We start from the raw sequence: 21,945 nt of genomic DNA, 5'->3' as shown, positions 1-21,945 counted from the left end.
CCGGCGCAGGAGGCGGGGGCACAGGGAGGGACGCCGGGCTGCGGGGGGCCAGGCCGGCGCAGGAGGCGGGGGCACAGGGAGGGACGCCGGGCTGCGGGGGGCCAGGCCGGCGCAGGAGGCGGGGGCACAGGGAGGGACGCCGGGCTGCGGGGGGCCAGGCCGGCGCAGGAGGCGGGGGCACAGGGAGGGACGCCGGGCTGCGGGGGGGCCAGGCCGGCGCAGGGGGCGGGGGCAGGGCGTGGAGGGAGCCGTGGGCAGGCTGCTCAGGCAGGGCACACGCTCCAGCCGGCTTCGCGGGCCGGGTGCCAGGCAGGTCTCCGGCGCCTGCGCTGGCACGGGAGGGGGAGCAGCCCACAAGGCAGGACAGAGCCGGGTGCCCCTGCTGGCTGAGGGCGGGGGGCAGGACACCCCGCGGTGAGCACGGTGCCGGCCAACACGCCAGCTGCTCCCTCCCCTGCCTGCCCCGGCTGGACTCCCCCTAATGCCTCTCCCCGCAGGAGGACGGGCAGCCCCGCAAAGCCCAGGACTTCATCAGCCTCGGCCTGAGAGGGGGGCACCTGGTGTTCAGGTGAGCGGCCCTGGCGCCACTGAGGAGCGGTGGGCCCCCCCCCCCCCAGGGCGTGAGCCTGCAGCCACCTCTCCCGGAGCCTGCCAGCCCCCGGGATCCCCGCCCCTCCTGCCCCTGCCCCCGGGATCCCTGCCCTTCCTGCCCCTGCCCCGGGATCCCTGCCCCCGGGATCCCCGCCCTTCCTGCCCCTGCCCCGGGATCCCTGCCCCTGCCCCCGGGATCCCTGCCCCCGGGATCCCCGCCCCTCCTGCCCCTGCCCCGGGATTTCTGCCCCTGCCCCGGGATCCCTGCCCCTGGGATCCCTGCCCCTCCTGCCCCTGCCCCTGGGATCCCTGCCCCTCCTGCCCCTGCCCCCGGGATCCCTGCCCCTGCCCCCGGGATCCCCGCCCCTCCTGCCCCTGCCCCTGCCCCCGCCCCTGCCCCCGGGATCCCTGCCCCTCCTGCCCCTGCCCCCGAGATCCCCGCCCCTCCTGCCCCTGCCCCCGCCCCTGCCCCCGGGATCCCTGCCCCTCCTGCCCCTGCCCCCAGGATCCCTGCCCCTGCCCCCGGGATCCCTGCCCCTCCTGCCCCTGCCCCCGCCCCCGGGATCCCTGCCCCTCCTGCCCCTGCCCCCGCCCCCGGGATCCCTGCCCCTCCTGCCCCTGCCCCTGCCCCCGGGATCCCTGCCCCTGCCCCCGGGATCCCCGACTCCCCTTCCCCCACCCCCGACCTGCCTGCACATGGATCCCTGGCCCCCTGCCTGGGACCCCAGACCCACCGTCACCTCAGCTCCACCCCCAGGCCGGCGCTGCCCCCAGTACTCGCAGGCGGTGCTAATGCCAGCCCTTCCCCCACAGCTACCAGCTGGGCAGCGGTGAAGCCAACATTGTGTCTGAGGACCCCGTCAACGACGGAGAGTGGCACAGGGTGACGGCCATTCGGTGAGGGGCGGGGCATCGCTGCAAGGCAGCCCTGCCAGGGAGCAGTGGGCGGGGTCACTGGCGTCAGTGGGCGTGGCTCCCCATGGCTCCTCCCCCTGCCCCCTTGCTCCCAGCCCAGCTCACCCCTGGCTCTGCCCCGCAGGGAGGGCCGGCGCGGCTCCATCCGGGTGGACGGCGAGGAGCTGGTGAGCGGGGAGTCGCCGGGCAGCAACGTCATGGTGAACACGCAGGGCAGCGTGTACATAGGTGAGGCTGGGGGCTGGGCCCGGCGAGCGCCAGGGGCCGTGTGGGCTGGCACGGGAGTGACGGGCCGGCCTGGCCCAGGGATGGGGCAGCTCCCGGGCATGGCTGGCCCCTGCAGAGCCCACGGGTGTCGCATCGGCAGTGGGGCCCAGGGGAAGCAAGGCCCGGATTGGGGATCGGCTCACGGTCACCCGGGAGTTCCCATAAACCCCCCAGGCAAGGAGGGAGGGTTGTAGTGAGTAGAGGGACAAAGGGGGGAGGGTCCATCCCCAGTTGTGGCCAAAAACCCCTGAGTGTCCTTAGCCTGCCCCGTGCCTCAGTTTCCCTCCCTGTCCACGCGCGCGGGATGTCAGTGCTGCTGTGCTGGCCCGGGGGCTGTGCCCTGCTCCTGCCCCCTGGTGACTGTTTCTCCTCTCGCCCCAGGAGGCGCCCCGGACATCCGAGCCCTGACCGCCGGCAAGTTCCTCTCGGGCATCACCGGCTGCATTAAAAACCTGGTGCTGAGCAGCGAGCGGCTGGGCCAGCTGCCCCCGCAGCCCATCGACCTGCAGCACCACGCCGAGGCGGGAGTGAACACGCGGGAGTGCCCCTCCTAGGCCGGGCGCCTGCCCGCGGCCTGGGCCACGCCGGGACAGTGGCTGTTTTATTATTACCATGATCCGTTTTTGTAAGAAACCCAGAGGACAATGGTGCTTTGCCGCCCCCCAGCCAGTGGGGGTGGGTGCGTCTGTGCGACCGAGGAGACGTTGGACCCGCCCGCCGGGAGCCCTCGCCACGCCCCGCCCCACAAGGCCACCCCTGCCTGCTGCACTCGGAGCACGTGCCCCCAGCCGGCCCAGGAGACCCCCACGACTCCACCCAGAGCTAGGGAGGGGGGCGGACGTCCTGCCCGCCTTGCAGCCGGCACCGCGCAGCCGCTTGCTGGGGGGAGCCAGCCCGCTCGCACCCCTCCATTCCATGGGCCAGCAGGCCTAGGCCTCCCGCCGTGCCAGGGCAGAGGTCCCGCAGCCTGGCTCGTTTACACTACTGCCACCTTGCCTCTGCCACTCCCGCCTCCGTGCCGCACGCCGGCCTGGCCTCACGCAGGGGCTGTCGGGCTGCCCTGGCCGGCGTCCCGCCTGCACCGGGGTCGCCCGGCTGGCTCCAGGGCCCCGCACAGACATCCCATGGCCAGAGGCTGCTACGTGTCCCTTGGGGCAGCCCCTCAGGGCTGCAGTGGGACCCCAAAGATATTCCTGCCCATCCGACGGGCGGACAGACCCAAGTGCCTTGCAGCAGCAGGACCCCCTGCGCTGCCCCCTATGCACCCCACAACCTGCAGGCAGGCCCTTGAGAGCTGCCCTGCCCGGCGGGGGGGCTGCCCGCTCTCCAGAGGTGAGCACGCGCCCGGCGCCAGGCCTGGACCCCCTGCCACCGCCTGCAGCCCCTCCCTCATGCCAGCGGCACCGGCACCGGGACTCGGCCTCCGCGGTGGCAGCCGGATCCCCTGCAACAGCCCTTCCCTGCTCCTGCCCAGCAGAGCCGAGAGCCCCCCGGCCCTGCCCCGCCCCAGCCCTGCAGCTGGAACCGCTCCCCCTCAGGTGGCGACCCCGGAGGGCAGCCGGGAGCTGGGCTGCTTGGTTCCTGCCCTTGTTAGCCCCTGACCCCAGGCTGCGTCCACCTCGTGCTCTTCCACTGGGTTCCTGCTTCACCACCGCCCGGCTGGGCTGAGCACAGGGGCTGCCAGGGCCCTCCCCATCCACTGGGCCCCCTAAGCCGAGCCAGCCCTGGGGGAGCAGCGCTGGGGCGCTGGCCTGTTGGCTCCAGTGGAGCTGGGGCTGGGTGGCCCCAGGATGTGGCCCCGTTAAGCTGATTGCTGCCAGCTGTGCCTGTGGCCCTGGTGTCTGTTCCCAGCCCCCAACCAGCTGTGGGCCCCAGCCCCATTGCAGGGTCCCTGGCAGGAGGCTCCCGGGGGCAGGAGAGCCCCGTGGGGGAGCAGCCGAAGCCAGGCCTAGGGGATGGGAACACGGGCCCTGCTTGCCCCCAGCCTGGCGCCTCCTCGCGGGACCCCCCAGGACCCCTTGTGGGAGGTGGGGGTCGGTGACTGATTGTTCCTAAATAAATGGTGCTGAACCAGATTGGCTGGGCCCCGTTGCTCTGCTCCCCGACAGCCCTGCCTTGGGACAGGCCGGAGGGCTCAGTCCCAGCCTGGCTCCAGCCAGCCCCTGGGGAGTGTGGGGCGCCCCCAGAGCACCAGGCCCGCACCCTGCCTGACTGCCCAGCCTCGGCTGCGCCCAGGAGTAGCCATTGGGCCTGCCGTGCGGCGGGGCGGGGAGCCGGCTGTTCCCAGCGGTGCAGGAGTTGGGGGCTGGCAGCCCAGGGGCAGGCCCAGCCGGCCAGCGCAGTCCCAGGCCGCTGGACACCGAGCTCACCGGCCTGTCCTGGCGCGTTGCCCAGTGAAAGGTTTATTGCACGAGCCGAGGTGGAGAGAGAAACTTCCAGGAGCCGGATTCCCGCCCCCAGAGCAAGGCGCCCGGCTGCCCCGTCCGTCTGGGGCGCACGCCCCCTGCTAGGCGGGTCCCCCCGGCTCAGTGTCCGCAGGGCCGAGCCCAGGCCAGTGCTGGGGCCCTCGGGGCCCTCCACACCCAGGCCCACGTGCAGGGAATCCCCTTGTTCTCGCTGGGCCACGGCGCCTCCCGCGATGGAGTCTGCCCCCGAGCACGGCGCTGCCCGGGCCTGGCTCCGCCCTCAGCAGCCCCGGTGCCCAGGCTGGCCTGCCCGGCCCCAGCAGAGCGGGGCAGAGGTGGCTGGGCCCCCGCTGAGGGGCATCGTCAGGGCCGTGCTGCTGCTCGCCTGGCTGCCCCCCTCTGCACAGGCCAGGCCTGTGGCGGTGCCCAGGCGCCATTGGCCGACACCCACCCCCCTGCAGCAGCAACATTCACTGAGCAGCGCCATGGCCCCCAGCGACCCCGCACCCGCACCGGACGTTCGCCTCCGACGCCGGCTCCGCCCAGCCAGCTCTGCCCCATGGGGGGCGCCTTGTGAGCCAGGGCGGCAGCCTGGGGCCTGGAGTCGGGTAAATCCCCCCCCAGGCCGCGGGCTCCGTCGCTCTGGGGCAGGGGCTCTCCGGAGAAGGCTGCAGGATGGGGCCCCAGCCGCACAGGGCAGGAGACTGGGGCATCGCTGGGGGAGGCGTGTGGCAGTGGGAGAGGCCCCCCAATACCCCACCTGGCGTCTGTGGCACAGCTGGGAAGGGAGCTCCCTGCTGCTCCGGCCCGGTGCCCGCGGGCGTCAGACGGCCAGGGCGGTGCTCTGCTGCGGCCCCACTTTGCCAGGGGCCCTGCGGGCACAGCTGTGGGGGCAGAGCTGGCACGAGGCCCACATGGAGTTGCAGCCTGGCAGGAAGCGGCAGGCCCCAAGCCTCCAGACCAACCAGCCGGGGGACCAGCAGCACCAGAGCAGCAGGGCTGAGCCGGCGGCCAGGCCCGGGAGGATGCTGAGGGCCAGCAGGAAGGGGGGACTCCTCTCACCTAGACAGGAAGGAACAGGGTGAGGGCCGGCCACCTCCCCAGCTCGGCCAGCCTGCCCCCAAAGCTCGGGGAGCGCCCGGGCCCTCCTGCGCCTCGGGACTGGTGGGACGAGCCCGCTGCACCCTGCGGGGGGCACGAGTCCAGGAGCAGGACCCAGGGGCAGCTGCCAGGCGCTGCCTCTCCCATGGTCACGGCAGGGCTGGGCCAGGACGGGGCCAGGCAGGTTCCTGGTGCGGGGCCAGGCCTTGGCCGGGATCCCTGTGAGCCAGAAACTGACCCCCTGCTTGCCTGCCCAGGGCCAGCGCCTAGGACCACAGGACAGGGGAGCGGTGCACACGCCTGTCGGTGCACACGCATGGTACATGCAGCCAGCTGTGTCACACACATTCTAAATGCCTCCACTGCTCCTAGCACGGCACCCGCGCCTGCACAGATCTGTCATCACATGGGTGTATTGCTACACGCCTGTCATACGTCATTGTGCACACACGAACACTAACACATCACAGATGGCTCTTTGCACAAGCAGCTCCTTACGCACATCTGCCAGGACAGTCCCATTGCCCACACTCGTCATTACGTGTATACGCGGACAGGCCTGGGCTTGCACACTTGTCATTGCACACGCATACCTGTCTGTTATTGCACACGGGCACACACACCTCATTGCTTCTGTCCACGTGTCATGCTCACACTTCTCATTGCACACATCCACAGCCACCCTGTTGCACACACCTCATTGCGCACGCACACACACACACACACACAGAGCTCTGCACACGCACACACAGCTCATTGCACACAGACATCCACCTGTCATTACACACACAGCTCTCATTGCACATGCACACGCACAGCTCTGCACACGCGCGCATGCACAACTCTCATTACACACACGCAGCTCTGCACACTCACACACATAGTTCATTGCACGCTGTGGCGGGGTACCTAGTACCGCACTGTTCGACCCACAGGTCCCGAGGCCTAGTCTTTCACCGGACCCGCTCCTAGTCCGGGATCGGGGGAGAAGGGGTGGGGGGCCCTAACCCAGGGCCTATCGGTGGTGGGTGGTTCCCCGTCACACACACACACACACACACACTCACAGCGCTCTTGTGCACACACACACCACGTGTTGCGCACGTGCACACAGCTTTCGTTGTGCACGCTCACAGCACTCATTGCACACGCGCACGCTCACAGCGCTCTCATTGCACACGCTCACAGCGCTCTCATTGCACACGCGCACGCACACAGCGCTCTCATTGCACACGCTCATAGCGCTCTCATTGCACGCGCACGCACACAGCGCTCTCATTGCACACGCACACACGCACAGCGCTCTCATTGCACACAAGCACGCACACAGCACTCTCATTGCACACGCTCATAGCGCTCTCATTGCACACGCGCACGCACACAGCGCTCTCATTGCACACGCGCACGCACACAGCGCTCTCATTGCACACGCTCATAGCACTCATTGCACACGGCACGCTCACAGCGCTCTCATTGCACACGCTCATAGCACTCTCATTGCACATGCGCACGCTCACAGCGCTCTCATTGCACACGCTCATAGCACTCTCATTGCGCACGCGCACAGCGCTCTCATTGCACACACGCACGCACACAGCGCTCTCATTGCACACGCTCATAGCACTCTCATTGCACACGCGCACGCGCACAGCGCTCTCATTGCACACGCTCATAGCACTCTCATTGCACACGCGCACGCACACAGCGCTCTCATTGCACACGCGCACGCACACAGCGCTCTCATTGCACACGCTCATAGCACTCTCATTGCACACGCGCACGCGCACAGCGCTCTCATTGCACACGCGCACGCTCACAGCGCTCTCATTGCACACGCTCACAGCGCTCTCATTGCACACGCACACAGCGCTCTCATTGCACACGCGCACGCACACAGCGCTCTCATTGCACACGCACACACGCTCACAGCGCTCTCATTGCACACACGCACGCTCACAGCGCTCTCATTGCACACGCTCACAGGGCTCTCATTGCACACGCACACAGCGCTCTCATTGCACACGCGCATGCACACAGCGCTCTCATTGCACACGCACACAGCGCTCTCATTGCACACGCGCACGCACACAGCGCTCTCATTGCACACGCACACACGCTCACAGCGCTCTCATTGCACACGCGCACGCTCACAGCGCTCTCATTGCACACGCTCACAGCGCTCTCATTGCACACACGCACGCACACAGCGCTCTCATTGCACACGCTCATAGCGCTCTCATTGCACACGCGCACGCACACAGCGCTCTCATTACACGCACGCACACAGCGCTCTCATTACACGCACGCACACAGCGCTCTCATTGCACACGCACACACGCTCACAGCGCTCTCATTGCACACGCGCATGCTCACAGCGCTCTCATTGCACACGCTCACAGCGCTCTCATTGCACACGCGCATGCTCACAGCGCTCTCATTGCACACGCGCATGCACACAGCGCTCTCATTGCACACGCACACCGCGCTCTCATTGCACACGCGCACGCACACAGCGCTCTCATTGCACACGCACACACGCTCACAGCGCTCTCATTGCACACGCGCACGCTCACAGCGCTCTCATTGCACACGCTCACAGCGCTCTCATTGCACACGCGCACGCTCACAGCGCTCTCATTGCACACGTGCACGCTCACAGCGCTCTCATTGCACACGCACACAGCGCTCTCATTGCACACGCGCACGCACACAGCGCTCTCATTGCACACGCGCACGCTCACAGCGCTCTCATTGCATTGCACCTTTTGCAGGGTGCTGGCCTGGGCTGGGCACAAGGGGCACAAACACTGCGCAGGCCAGGGCTCTCCCCAGGGCAAGGCACTGGAAGGGAAGGCTTGCCCAATGGTTAGTTCCCATTCAGCCCCTCCCCCCGTGTGACTTGGGGAGCTCTGGGACCCAAGCAGCCCCAAAATACATAGGAGTGCTCACCACCCACAGAGCCTGCCCTCGCCCTGCCCCCGCCTCTCCAAAGCCCCCCCCGTCAGATGTGGGGGGGCGAGAGGAGCGCCATGCTGGGGTCCCAGATCCTGGCCATGCCCTGAGCCCGCCGGTACCGCGGGGAACAGCCCAGCCCAGCCCAGGGCATAGGCCAGGCGCTGAGCACCCCTGGGCCTGGCACGGCTCTCGGCCGTAGTACCTGCAGCAGGCCCGTTCCGGGGCGCGGTGTCTGGGGCCAGGGGCTGGCTCTCCCCTGCCCCCCCGCAGGCGGTGGCGTGGGGGGTGACGGCGGCGGCAGGGCTGCTCGCAGGCTGGAGAGATGCTGGTGCGGGAGGCCAGCCTGGAGGGGGATGGGAAAGGGGGTGAGCGCCAGCTGCCCGTGAGGCCGTAACCCAGCAAAAACCCTGAGCGCAGCCCCCCAGCTGCTGCCTCCTATAGGCCCCAGGGAGCCGCTCAGCCCCTGCTCCTCCGGCAGCAGGCAGGGTCGGCCCCCATGGCCCATCCCTCGGTGCATGTCGGCTCGCTGGGCCCCCCCAGCACTGGCCTTGGCACTGGGCCGCCTGGTCCGAGCCGTCCCCGCAATTGTCGATGCCCGTCGGGTCGCACACCAGGCTCCGCGGGATGCACTTGCTGTTCCGGCACCGGAAGTAGGGCTCCTCGCGGCACTCGGACACGTTGAAACCTGAAAGGGAGAGTGTCAGCCCGGCCCAGCCCTCCCCCGGGGCAGCGTCTCCCCCGCCTGGCCCGGCACCGCCCCGGGGCAGCGTCTCCCCCGCCCGGCCCGGCACCACCCTGGGGCAGCGTCTCCCCCGCGCCGGCCCGGCACCGCCCCAGGGCAGCGTCTCCCCCGCCCGGCCCGGCACCGCCCCGGGGCAGCGTCTCCCCCGCCCGGCCCGGCACCGCCCCGGGGCAGCGTCTCCCCCGCGCCGGCCCGGCACCGCCCCGGGGCAGCGTCTCCCTGGCACCAGCCCGGCACCGCCCCGTGGCAGCGTCTCCCCCGCACCGGCCCGGCACTGCCCTGGTCTCACTTGCTCTGGTCTGTGGCTGCCTCCGCAGCCGAGGGGAAGGGGTCCTAGCCTGGGCTCGTGGGGCTGAGTTTGAGGTGCAGGAAGGGGCTCTGGGCGGGGGAATCTGCAGGGGGCTCACACACTCAGGCCCGGGATGGCCGGTGTGCAGGGCGCAGCCGTGGGCCGTGCAGCGTGGGGCGGGACTGGGTGGCCGGGCTTTGGGCTGGGCACTGCCAAGGCCCTGGAGCTCGTGCGCCCGGCACCCAGGGCCCCTCACCCAGCCGGAAGGATGTAAAGTCGCCCACGAAATCCACCCGGGGCTGCTGGCCCCGCGTCACCAGGCGCAGGGTGAGGTGGTCCCCAGAGGACAGGACGGGCCGGGGGATGCTCTTCCCACACAGCGGGGCCCCCAGGGGCTCGGCAGCGCCCACTCGGCCGTCGTAGAACTGCACGTAGGATCCAGCCTGGCAGGCCCCGCTGGCCGGGCGCTGGCCGGGCCGGGGGGCGTCCGAGGGCAGAGGCGCCCGGGTGGCGTTGGGCGGGGGCGGCGGCAGGCTGTACACCAGGAAGAAGCGGAAGTGGAACTGGACTTGGTCCCTGGGCAGCGCTGCCTGCATGGTGAGGGCGCAGTCCGTCCCCGGGGCCACGAAGTAGTAGCGCCGGGAGTCCCGGTGCGAGTCCACGATCAGCCCGTCGCCTCGGAGGGTCTGGCCACAGAGCTCCACCAGGTGAACTGCGGGGAGAGCGCAGGAGTCAGGCCCCAGCCGGGCCCGCGCCAGCCCCTGCGATCCCCCCGCCCGCCTCCCTCCCGCTGCCAGCACCTCTGGGGCGGGAGCAGGCTGGGCCCCAGCAACGCACACCAGCCCCGTGGCTGCGGCCTGCTCTGGGGATGCACAGACCCAGCAGCAGGCAGGAAGGGGTTACAGAGCAGCCCTGGGCCCAGGCCTGCAGGAGGCACTTTGACAGGGAGCAGCCCGGGCCCTTCCCCCCAGCTCCGGTGCACAATGGGGCAGTGCGAGGGCCGGGCCCGGGGGGCAGGAGGCCGGCGCTGGCCTCTTGGCGTCCGTTTGGCTTTCGCGCTCTGCTGTGGCCTCAGGGGCTGGAACGGCGCGGGGGGGGGAGGGGCTGCACCCCCAGATCAAAGGGGTTCCCATCATTTGCCGTTGGGCGCCCGCCTGTGGCAGGACCAGGAGCCTGGCCCCAGGGCGGGAGGCAGACGCGTCCCTGCCCCTGCACTGGGCGGGCGTGGAGGGCCAAAGCAAAGGGGCTCATGAGGCAGAACAGCCCCGTGGGCTGGTGCAGGAGCGACAGGGAGGCACCCCCAGAGCCCCAGGCCCATGCAGACACCCCCAGGCTGCCGGCTCTCGGCGCCAGGCCCTCGCGGCTTGGCCCGATGACCCACAGCCCCCTTGCACGGGGGCCGTGGACTTACACACCCCGGCCTCCCCGGGGCAGCCGCTCGTCGCCTGCTTCCCGGGCGCGTTCCATACACACGGCATCTCTTGGCGAGCGCTCGGCCCGTCACAGAAAGCCAGCGAGCGTGGACACGGTGGACCCACGACGCTGAGCTCCAGCCCAGCAGGAACTGCCCCCTGCCAGCAGCGGAGCGCCACCCCCGTCCACACACAGCCCGCCCCGTCCGCTTCCACCCCTGAGCGCCTCTCGTCCCGCCCGGAACCGGGTCACTGAGCTCGGCCACACGCCCGTGTCTCTCCTCGTGCCGCGGCGGCCAGGCTGGGCTGGCAGGAGCTCTCCTCCGAAACGGGGGGCTCGTTTTATCCCACTTCCCTCCCACCCCTGTTCCTTAACTCGCCTCCCTTTCGAAATTGGACCCAACACTGTGCACAGGCCTGTGGCTCCCAGCTCACTCCCCCACCCCTAAATCTACTCCATATGGGTATGTCTACACTACCCCGCTAGTTCGAACTAGGAGGGTAATGTAGGCATACCGCACTTGCAAATGAAGCCCGGGATTTGAATTTCCCGGGCTTCATTTGCATAAGCCGGGCGCCGCCATTTTTAAAACCCCGCTGGTTCGAACCCCGTGCCGCTAGTTCGAACTAGGAGGGTAGTGTAGACCTACCCTCTTTGAGAGAGTTTCTCTGTCTGTGCATCTGTCTGTCTGCTCAAGAACTGCTCCTAAACGGGAGGGGCTAGGACCACCAAATTTGGGATGTAGCTTCCTCTTGTCTGATCTTAAAGCGAGGCCAGGGCTGGGTTGGGCCAGGACAGTGGGATGTGCCTGGAATGGGATTGCGTCTCAGAAAACCAAACCAAAAAGAGACCAGCAGTCCCCAACCTCTGGGGGCTGCCAGGCGCCCGGGACGCAAGAATGGCTCAGTCCAGCCCTGGTCACTAGGCGGGTGCACATCAATGCCCCGGCGGGCGCCAAGGCACCCGCAGGCACCGCTAGAGACTACAACTCCCATGATGCCTTGGGAAAAAGGAGGGAAACTGTTGCTCTCTTCCAGTTGGGGACCACTGCGCCAAACCAAGTACAGGCCTCAAACCTGACACAACTGAGCGAATGTTGAAAGAGGGCTCAGGGGAGGTCACCTCTGCCCGCCGGCCCCAGCACGGAGCTGCACACTGGCCCCCTCGTCCCCCGCCCCACCCCAGAGCAGCGATTCAAATGGAGCATGGAGACTTTCCTTTTATTCTCACTCCTGTGCCCCCAAGAATTGCCTCTCCCCTTGGGGGTTCAAGGCAGGGCTGTCTCCAGGGACGCGGGGCCAGGACAGCCCCCAGCCCACGTTGCTCGGGGCAGTGGCATGGGCTGGGCAGGGGCCAGGGCACTCTGCTTCCACTGCCACAGGGAAGTGGAGCGACCTGGCTGAGAGGGGGCGGGGCAGCGGAGCAGAGCAGGCTGCTGGGTCGCTCTGCTTCCCCGGCTCCCGCCACTGCAGTAAGCGCGGGGGGTCCCGGCCCTGCTGGGAATCGCCCAGCCTGCCTTGGGCGCCATGGCTAACATCAACCGGGGAGCCCGGCCCAGCCACAGGATGCTTGAGGCAGCTGTTGTGGGCCCCCAAAGCGTGGGGCCTGGGGTAGCCGCTTCGAACTGTCCTATGGCTGGGACAGCTCTGGTACCAGGACCAGCTGCTCCCAGAAAGTCTCTGTCTGCCTCCAGCCCGAGGTGACGTGTGGCCAGTCACTGGGGTCACGGAAACCCTCCTTTACTGTCACGGGCTTTTTATACCCTCTCTAATCTCCCTGAACCTTCCACAGTCGCTGTCGCGGCAACCGACCCCGGCTGCCCTAGTCTGACTGCAGGCTCCCTTCACTATAGGAGCTCTGACTTGCACTGGGAGGCTCCTTTGAGCTGCCAGCTAGCACTAGAGACTACAACTCCCATGATGCCTTGGGAAAAAGGAGGGAAACTGTTGCTCTCTTCCAGGCAGTGCAGGGAGAGTTGGGGGCGCCAACCGGGAGAGAGGAGCCAGATTGTGTGGGGCCTTTTCCAGGCCAGGAGCTGCTGCTGGAACCTAGAGCCCGCTGCTGAGAGCCTGCTGGGGCTGAGGTCTAGCAGGCTGCTTCAGGGACCGGAGGGGATTGTCCCTGGAGGGCAGGGACCTGGCCGTGCTGTGGCTGAGAAGGGCCCGCATCGCCCTGCAGAGAGCTGCGGTGAGTAGCTGTGGCAGTGTGGGAACGTGTTGTCTGGGACAGAGCACAGGGGACAGGCCAAGTGACCTGCCCAGGGAGCCAGAGCCACTGGCATTTGGTGGGGCCAGCTCCAGCGGCCAAGGGGCTTTGCAGCTTGTTGCCTTGGCTGGACTGACCCACAACCCTGCCCGGGGCTGTCTCCTTTCCAGCCTCAGATCTCCATGCGCGCCCGCCAGCATGTGTGCCCAGGGGAGGGCCGACGCGGGGGTGGCACACAGCATGGCAGGGCGAATGCCAGCGAGACGAGTTCCATCTCTTTCGGTGTGCTTTGCCAATTGGTTGTATTCCAGGTCAGTCTGCAGCCCCGTTTGTGTAAGCGGCTCAGGAAAGGGGGGGTCATTCCCATTGTGACGTAGTGGGGGGTAACCTGCTAACTCTCTGGCTGCTGTCTGTAGCACCACCGAGCAGCCAAGCGATGAGTCACTATGCAAAGAGGGTATCCCAACTGGTTTGGCCAGCTGACCCCCATGGAGAGGAACAAAGGAAGGTGGATGCTGCCCTGGCTGGGGGGCAGGGCTGGAGGAGAGTGAGTGAGTTCCTGGCTGGAAAGCAGGGAAGAAGGAACTGGGGAGGGGGCTGGGATCCCCCCATCTCAAAGGGGGCACTGAGGCCTCTTAGCCCCAGTTCCTGTAACCAGATTACATCTGTGCTGCGCTGGGCTGGAGGAGCAATAAACCACCCTCAATTCCACTGGCTGGTGCAGTCTGTTCGTGCCATTTCGGGGTGCAGGAGATGGGGGACCCCCAACGCGCCGTCACACCCATTGACTCAGTTAGATGCAAATTATTTATAATGGTTGTTTTGGAGTTGGAGCCAGATTCTTACTGAAATACGTTTATTTCTGGAGGCTCCCAAGGTGCCCCACGCAGGGTGTACAGGGCCAGCCAGCTGGAGGCACCACCATTGTCTATTCCTTTAGAACAGGATTGAGGAACCTCAGGCCAGGCCTGGGTCCGGCCCCTGAGGTTCAGCATTTGGGAGCCCACACTGGTGCTCCAGCCCTACTAGCTGGGCCCCCCAGGCACTGGTGTGCAAGAGGAATGAGGGGAGCGTCTTTCTCCTCCTTCATCCGGGGCATCTCACCTGTGCGCAGCCCCCGCCTGAGGTTTCTGGGAGTCAGTGGCCCCTGTGACGTAGTGTTGGCACCTTGCTGGTTGCTAGGCTGGGGCTGTGGGTGACCCCCACTGGCTGCTGTCAGCATCACGGCCCAGCAGGACAGGGGATGAGTCACTAGGCAAGGGGCTCTCAACCTGTCCGACCAGCTACCCCCCAGGGAGAGAAACAAAGGAAGGTGGATGCCGCCCCTGGCTGGGGGCAGGGCTGGAAGTGAGTTAGTTAGTTTCTGTCTGGGATCATGGAGGAGACAGCCTCGGCAACAGGCTGGGATTTAGGGGCCCAGTCTCCCCCATCTCAAGGGGGGCTGAGGCATCCTAGCCCCAGTTCCTGTAACCGGATGACATCTGTGCTGTGCTGTATCCTGGAGGAGCAATAAACTCCCTCTATTCTACTGGCTGGTGGGGTCTGTTCGTGCCATTACGGAGTGCAGGAGATGGGGAAACCCGACGCGTCGTCACAGCCCCCACCCAGAAAGGTCCCCTGCCCCTGCTCTAGGAGTAAGGGCCTGCAGCACGGCGGTGGGTAGGGGGTCCCCAACTATCCAGCACCCCCACTGGGCTGCTCAGGGTCTCCTTTCATGTTAAACCATCAGGCGCCCGGCCCACCGGGGAGCGTGGCCTGCTCCGGAGTCCCCAGGGAGGCGGGGCTGGCTATCCCGGGAGCAGGGACTCGCGCTCCACGGAGACTCTCTGGAACAGTTTGGTTCATTTCACAGTTTTACTTCCTGTGATTCCCGGCTCCTTTCACGTATGGCGCCCCTCCCCCGCCAGCGCGACCTGTCCTGTCCTTCCCGTGGGTTTGCTGCCCTGGGGCGGCCGCGCCCCTTGGATTGTCCTTCCGCCAAGCTTCTGTGCTGCCTGCTCCAGCGCTGGCCTCATTCCCGCCGAGGCGCTCCGCGTCCCCCCGGCTTGCGTCGACGTGCAACGTGTGCACACGCACCCGCAGCGCTTGGCCCGTCTTCGCTGGCTGCCCTTCCAGGACGGGAGGGTGCGACGTGGCGGGGGGGCTGTCCGTCTGGTGGCCCTGGACCCTCTGGCTGGGCAGTCGCTGGTTGCTGTGCCGTGCCGGGTGCGAGCCCTACGGCCCTGTGCCGGTCTGCAGAGACCGGGTGTGTCTGTGCGGTGCCCAGCGGGGGAAGGGCCCGGGGGGAGGCCCGTAGGCCACGGCCCAGCCAGCTGACACCTGGGCTAGGTGGCGGGATCTGAACAAAGCCGGGGCGTGGCCCCTGGGGGCTGAGGGACCTGTCGCTGGGAGTCCAGTCGGTCTTGGCTGGGGGAAGCACGAAGGGAGTAGACTAAGTCCAGGACGGGGGGGCCCGTGAACCCCTCCCCCCACGAGGACTAAGGCTCTGCCCTGCCTCCTATGGCAGCACGGAGCCTCCGCTGCGCTGGACCTCGGAGAAGCCACAAAACCTTTTACTCTCCTGGCTGGCGGAGCCACTTCTGGCTGCGGACGGGGGTGCGGGGTCGGGGGCTCCTACTGCGCCATCACAGATGGGACGGGACTTTTTCATTGGCTGTTTCTCATCAGATCCGACCTGTATTTGATCGTCTTCCATCCTCCCCTCCTGACTCGGATGCGGAGGATCCCCATCAATAGACCCTCCCGGAAGGAAGGCCTCTGTCCGGACCCCCTGCGCCTCCGCACCTATCGGCTTCCCCCCGCCCTCAGTTGAAAAGCGCAGCGGGCTCACGAACCCGAGACCGACGCCCAGCGAGTGGCCTGGCCCGGCCCAGCAGCGGGCTCACGAACCCGAGACCGACGCCCAGCGAGTGGCCTGGCCCGGCCCAGCAGCGGGCTCACGAACCCGAGACCGACGCCCAGCGAGTGGCCTGGCCCGGCCCAGCAGCGGGCTCACGAACCGGAGACCGACGCCCAGCGAGTGGCCTGGCCCGGCCCAGCAGCGGGCTCACGAACCGGAGACCGACGCCCAGCGAGTGGCCTGGCCCGGCCCAGCAGCGGGCTCACGAACCGGAGACCGACGCCCAGCGAGTGGCCTGGCCCGGCCCAGCAGCGGGCTCACGAACCGGAGACCGACGCCCAGCGAGTGGCCTGGCCCGGCCCAGCAGCGGGCTCACGAACCCGAGACCGACGCCCAGCGAGTGGCCTGGCCCGGCCCAGCAGCGGGCTCACGAACCCGAGACCGACGCCCAGCGAGTGGCCTGGCCCGGCCCAGCAGCGGGCTCACGAACCCGAGACCGACGCCCAGCGAGTGGCCTGGCCCGGCCCAGCAGCGGGCTCATGAACCGGAGACCGACGCCCAGCGAGTGGCCTGGCCCGGCCCAGCCCTGTCCGGTTCCTCACCGAGCCAGAAGGAGCAGCAATGCACAGCATCCACTGTCTCCTCAGGGCAGTTGCTGGCGCTGGGGCCATCCCAGCTCACCCCCCTCCCTCCTGGAGAGCAGCAAGCAGAGTCCAGCCCTTACAGTCTCTCCCACCTCCGGGAGGAAGAAGGGCCCCGGAGGCCAGAAAAGTTCCCACCTGCTCACAGGCTCCTGCTGCCCCGCCCCCCGATGAGCAGAAAGCACAAGGCTTGCTCCGGTATTTGCTCGCGTCTCCCCCTCACACACTGCCAGGGCCTGGTTCCATGGCCCCTCACAAGGGAGCAGTCCCGGGCCAAGTGCACCCAGCACTGGCCGCGGCGTTGCAGCGAGACCTGAGTGAGGCAGCCCGGAGCCGCCCGGAGCCCGTGTCTGGGAAGCGCGGGGGCAGCGTCTCCTGCATCCAGCTGTCCTGCCCGCCCGTGCCAAGGGGCCCGACAGCTGGCTTCCTTGGCAAGGGATTCCAATGCGATCGCACTGGGCGCGTGGGGCGAGGCCGACCCTCTGGGGACACAGGCCCTGCTGCCTGCGCTGTGCTCACAGGGCGGCGAGGGGCTGGCTCCCCAGCGAAACGCCCTGGCGTCTGTAAGTGTCCGAGCCGAGAGCCGTCCGGAGCAGGGCAGCGCGCCCAAGGCCCACGGGTTACCTAAGCGCCCGGCGGGGGCGGGGCACTGGGCTTTCGCCAGGGCGATTCCCGGGTTGGGGACCTGCAGGCTGAGAAGTTGCTGGCTCTGAGGTAAGACGGGGCCACACAACGGACGTGTTGGGCTGGGTGCTGCTCAGGCGCCTTCCCTGGCTAACCAGACCTGGGCGCACCGCTTCTCGCGGCTGTTCCGGGGGGGGGGGGGCGAAGCGCTGCCCCCCCTCGCCACGCCGCAGGCAGAGATGTAGCTTGGTTCCAAGGCAAGTGCCTAGGGGAAAGGGCAGTGGCTGGTTGGGAAACATGAAGGGAAGAGCCGGGGCTGAGGGCTGGGCGGGAGCGATGGACCCTCTAGCCCAGGGGTCTCCAAACTTTTCAGCCCGAGGGCCGCATTAACTATCAAACAGCAGTTCGGGGGCCGCTTTCACGACGGGGAATTTCAGTTGCCTATTGCGCCCTCTGTCGCAGCGCGGCCGGTACTCTGACCATGCACTCCCTCCAGTGCTGAAGGGGAGGGAAAGGGGGGCCCGGGCCCACCCTCACTCACGGGCCCCAGCCCCAGCCCAGGGCCCTAAGGACACGGAACCAGCTGGCTCCGGTCCGGCTGACGGGGCTCCTGCCGTAACTCGTCAGCCCGCCAACTCTAACGAGTTCTGCCCTGGGCTGCTTCCTTTCCCTCCTCGTGTGACCCTCTACCTCCCCCCACCGTGGGGCGGTCACCTTTGATTCGTCCGTCAGGCTGACGGTCGTATATCCAGACGCCCACCCCTCCCGCCGGGGCTGGTCCTGCCGTCTGGGTGGCCGTCGGGTCTGGACTCCTGAGAAGGGGGGGGGGGCTTTTCCCCCTGCTCTCCCCTTCCTCTGCATGCTGTCCTCCCCTCCTGCTTGCCACCGCTCACTCCTTCCCCCCCTCTGGGCGGAAGGGGTCACCTTTTTAAAGTTCCCGCCGGGGTTCACGTTCCCCCGCACGTCGCCGGGCGGGCGTTACCACCACCGCCCATCCTGCCCCCTGATTGGCCGGCTGCCCTGTCAGTCTGGGCGGGGGAACGCCGCCCGTGCTAACCCCCGCCCCCTGCGCCGTTTGCCGCCGCGCGGCCGCTTGTCAGCAGAGCGGCCCGCTTCTCCTGCCCCGGCGCGGCGTGAGTACACGCCGCACACCCCTGACAGGGCCCCCCCCCCGCGGCAAGAAGGGCCCGTTCGGCGGCGCCCCAGGGACGGGCGGGGGTCGCCTCGTCACACCGGCACGCGGAAGAAGGCGGGGCCAGACAAAAAGGTCTCCATGGGCCGGATGAGAGGGCCTCGCGGGCCGCATCCGGCCCACGGGCCGTAGTTTGGAGACCCCTGCTCTCAAGGGGCATCGGGCCCTGACTCCTTAACCACGGCACGTCTGCTGGGCTGTATCCCGGAGAAGCAATGACCCCTCCGTGTTCTACTGGCTGGTGGAGTCTGTTCTTGCTGCAGACGGGGTGCGGGATCGCGGGGACCCGATGAGCCTCCACACAGCGCACGCCTCAGCACAGCCCAGAGGCCCCGGCCTGTGTGCCTGGAAGAGCAGTGCCGAGCGCCCCACCTCTGTGCCCGGGCGCTGCCAGCCACGCCTGCCGCTCGCCAGCCGCCCGTCCCCACACAGAGCAGCGCCCTGCACACCAGGGAGAGAGCAGCTTCTCCGCGGGCTGCGCGCCTCCCCCCGTTCACCGCGCCGCGCTCCGCCTGCCACGCTGGGAAGCACAGGGGCGGGCGCGCGTCGGACGCAAGGGCAAAGCCGGGTCCCTACTAGCAAACGGCAGACGGAGCTCGAGTTCTGGCCCAGCCCAACCGGGGAGCAAAGGCCTGGAAAACCCGCAGTACCTGTCTCTATGGAGGTGACCTCCAGCGCCATCAAGTTCAGCAGAACCAGCCACTTTGGGAGCCCCGGCAAGTGCCCCCGCATCTTTGTGCTGCCTTCTCCTGGAGCCCCAAATCCCCAGCTGCCGCGAGAGGCGGCCGGACCAGCCAGGCCTGCAGCAGCTGGTGCCGCGTGGAGCACAGTGGCCCCTCGCTTCCAGGGAGCAAGGCGAGCGGGCGTTGCTGAGACACGGGAACAAAGGGGAGCGGCCGGTCTCGCACCGGGAAGGCAGCCCTGGGAGTTGATTAAAAAGCTTCTCTTGCTTGTCTGAGCTTCCCTGCTGTCCTGGCCTCAGCCAGCGCAGCCCTGCCAGGCCCTGGGCTGCTGGGGAGCTATGGCAACGGGGGGATCTGCTAGAGCAGCAGAGGAGCCGGGGGGTCCAGGAACCTCCAGGCCATGACCAGACTTGGTGCCTGCAGGCGACAGGGCGGCGTCCGGCCAGCGAGCGCGGGGGGCAGCGAACAGGCGCTGGGGTTAGCGAACAGGCGCTGGGGTTAGCGAACAGGCGTGGGGGTTAGCGAACAGGCGCGGGGGGCAGCGAACAGGCGCTGGGGTTAGCGAACAGGCGCGGGGGGCAGCGAACAGGCGCGGGGGTTAGCGAACAGGCGCGGGGGTTAGCGAACAGGCGCGGGGGGCAGCGAACAGGCGCGGGGGGCAGCGAACAGGCGCAGGGGGCAGCGAACAGGCGCGGGGGTTAGCGAACAGGCGCTGGGGACAGCGAACAGGCGCGGGGATTAGCGAACAGGCGCGGGGGTTAGCGAACAGGCGCGGGGGCAGTGAACAGGCGCGGGGTTAGCGAACAGGCGCGGGCGTTAGCGAACAGGCGCTGGGGACAGCGAACAGGCGCAGGGGGCAGCGAACAGGTGCGGGGGTTAGCGAACAGGCGCTGGGGACAGCGAACAGGCGCGGGGATTAGCGAACAGGCGCGGGGGTTAGCGAACAGGCGCGGGGGCAGCGAACAGGCGCGGGGGCAGCGAACAGGCGCTGGGGACAGCGAACAGGCGCGGGGTTAGCGAACAGGCGCGGGGGTTAGCGAACAGGCGCTGGGGACAGCGAACAGGCGCAGGGGTTAGCGAACAGGCGCGGGGGCAGCGAACAGGCGCAGGGGCAGCGAACAGGCGCGGGGGTTAGCGAACAGGCGCGGGGGCAGCGAACAGGCGCGGGGTTAGTGAACAGGCGCGGGGGTTAGCGAACAGGCGCGGGGGTTAGCGAACAGGCGCGGGGGCAGCGAACAGGCACAGGGGTTAGCGAACAGGCGCGGGGGCAGCGAACAGGTGCAGTGGTTCCTCGCTAAGCGCTGGCTTGTTGCGGCGTGCGCTTGTTTCAAGCTGCACTGCGCCCCCTTGTAGTGTCTCGGCGGCCCCCCCACTGCACCCTGCTTTGGCCACTAGCAGGATCTTCTGGAAAAGCCGCCTGTTCCCCTGGGGGACGGGAACCAGGGCGGGGCCGGCAGCCCCCCAGCGGCTCCCCTAAGTTCCCTGTAAGGTATGGGGCTGGGCCGCTCCCCACCCCCACAACTGCTGTGCTGCTCTTGCCCTCTGCCTTGGAGCCGTTCCGTGAGCTTCCTGCTCAGGGCTGGCAACAGACTTCGCCAGGCCCTGGACAGCTGGGGGGGGCGGAGGAGGGATGTTAAGAGACGAGCTGACTACTCGTCCGATATGCAAATGCTGACCCCGGCTCTGCGTGATTTCAAAGCCCCCCGACCCCAGGCTCCGCGCTGCGCTGCCCCCGCTAGGGATTCTTGCACATTTCACAGCTGGCACCCGCCTGCAGCCCGGAGTCGGGGACGTCCCGCCGGCCCGGCTGCCCGCGGAGTTCCGCATCCCTCCTCTGAAATGCACAAGGGGCCCAGCAGGGCGCAGGGGGACTCCGGGACATTTCGAGGGAGGGACGCAGCAGCGACTAGGCAGTTCGCTGCTGGTTAACGTCCTGAGTGGGGGAGGCTGGGCTCCAGGCACCCTGGGAGGGATCCGGGCACCCTGGGAGGGCTCCAGGCTCCGGGCACCCTGGGAGGGCTCCAGGCTCCGGGCACCCTGGGAGGGCTCCAGGCTCCCGGCACCCTGGGAGGGCTCCAGGCTCCGGGCACCCTGGGAGGGCTCCAGGCTCCGGGCACCCTGGGAGGGCAGGGCAGAAGGGGCAGGGCCAGGGACAAGCCTTCCTCAGCCAGCCATCAGTGCTGCCCGGAGCACACGTGTGGGGCTCCAGCGGTGAGGCCGCCTCGGCAGCAGTGGCTGGTGCCCTGGGCTCTCTTACATTGCCAGACCCTGGGGAACTGCCCCCTTGTCCCCTCTGTCAGTGGCCCTGCTCCTGCTTGCTATGGGGGGAGAGGTGCTGATGTCAGGGTGTTTCCCCTCCCCGCAAGTGAGCCCCCCACTCTGTGCCCCACCTCCACAAAGCAGGATATCGGCCCCGGCTTCCTGAGTCCGAACAGATCTCACAAGGACAGTGTAATCCAAGTGGGGTCAGCGTGCTTAAAGGGGCAATGCGCAACACACGCACGCACACACACACACAGACACGCACGCATACACACACAAATACACACCGACAGACACACGCATACACATGTGCGCACAGAAACACACAGACACACGCATGCACACACAGACACGCGCATACACATGTGCGCAGACACATGCATGCACACGCACACGTACACACAGCCACACGCATGTACACACACATACAAACACACACGCATGCACACACAGGCACGCGCGCGCGCAAGCACCCACACTCCCGCGAGTGCACACGCCAGCAGGATGGCGCCCGGATGGCTTACTCTGCAGGAAGAGTTTCTGCAGTCCCTGCTCCCCCCCCCCCCGTGAGGCTCCATTAGGGTGTCCCCGTGAGGGCTTGGCCGAGGGCGAGTTCCTCACTGAACAGCAGGACCCCCCCCCCACCCCCTCCGCAGAGCATCGCACCCGTCCGGCCGGGTCCCGGGTTTGGTGGCACCCGCCTGCCAAAGAGCATTTCCCTGGGCTCCTGCCCCGCCCCCTTCCCATGAGTTTGTGTGGGGAATGATTCGCTGGACGTCGCTGGGCTTGCAGGGGCCTGCTCAGGGGCATGGCCGGGTGGT

At 68.0% G+C, this 21,945-nt stretch overlaps 2 protein-coding genes across 20 annotated transcripts in view; one reads left to right on the top strand and one right to left on the bottom strand.

Annotated features, from left to right (window-relative positions):
* The window catches only part of HSPG2 (heparan sulfate proteoglycan 2), a 145,454-nt gene extending 141,606 nt beyond the window's left edge, over positions 1 to 3,848 (top strand). For all 19 annotated transcript variants that reach the window (XM_075906281.1, XM_075906295.1, XM_075906288.1 and 16 more), the window contains 4 exons: positions 498 to 568; positions 1,405 to 1,488; positions 1,631 to 1,734; positions 2,155 to 3,848. In XM_075906281.1, coding sequence (XP_075762396.1) covers positions 498 to 568; positions 1,405 to 1,488; positions 1,631 to 1,734; positions 2,155 to 2,327 — 432 coding nt within the window. In that variant the 3' untranslated portion in view covers positions 2,328 to 3,848. The remainder of the gene's footprint in view (positions 1 to 497; positions 569 to 1,404; positions 1,489 to 1,630; positions 1,735 to 2,154) is intronic.
* A 992-nt stretch (positions 3,849 to 4,840) lies between these two features.
* LDLRAD2 (low density lipoprotein receptor class A domain containing 2) lies at positions 4,841 to 19,099 on the bottom strand. Its single transcript, XM_075906298.1, has 5 exons — positions 18,830 to 19,099; positions 9,522 to 9,977; positions 8,782 to 8,919; positions 8,437 to 8,577; positions 4,841 to 5,240 (listed from the first exon to the last, which is right to left on the bottom strand). The coding sequence occupies exons 1-5, from the start codon at positions 18,909 to 18,911 to the stop codon at positions 5,002 to 5,004; spliced, it is 1,056 nt and encodes a 351-aa protein (XP_075762413.1). The 5' UTR covers positions 18,912 to 19,099; the 3' UTR covers positions 4,841 to 5,001.
* Between the last annotated feature and the right edge of the window lie 2,846 nt (positions 19,100 to 21,945).

This window comes from Pelodiscus sinensis, chromosome 23 (assembly GCF_049634645.1).
Source record: "Pelodiscus sinensis isolate JC-2024 chromosome 23, ASM4963464v1, whole genome shotgun sequence".
Taxonomy (NCBI): Eukaryota; Metazoa; Chordata; order Testudines; family Trionychidae; genus Pelodiscus; species Pelodiscus sinensis.
The sequence above is the reverse complement of the archived record's forward strand: the minus strand, read 5'-3'. Positions and strand labels throughout refer to the sequence as shown.

Coding starts and splice junctions, on each gene's coding strand:
- LDLRAD2 (XM_075906298.1), bottom strand. CDS start 18,911: ATGCGGGGGCACTTGCCGGGGCTCCCAAAGTGGCTGGTTCTGCTGAAC. Junction 9,978..18,829: donor GGTCACCTCCATAGAGACAG/GTACTGCGGGTT, acceptor CTCTCCCCGCAG/TTCACCTGGTGGAGCTCTGT. Junction 8,920..9,521: donor CTTTACATCCTTCCGGCTGG/GTGAGGGGCCCT, acceptor TCTCCCTTTCAG/GTTTCAACGTGTCCGAGTGC.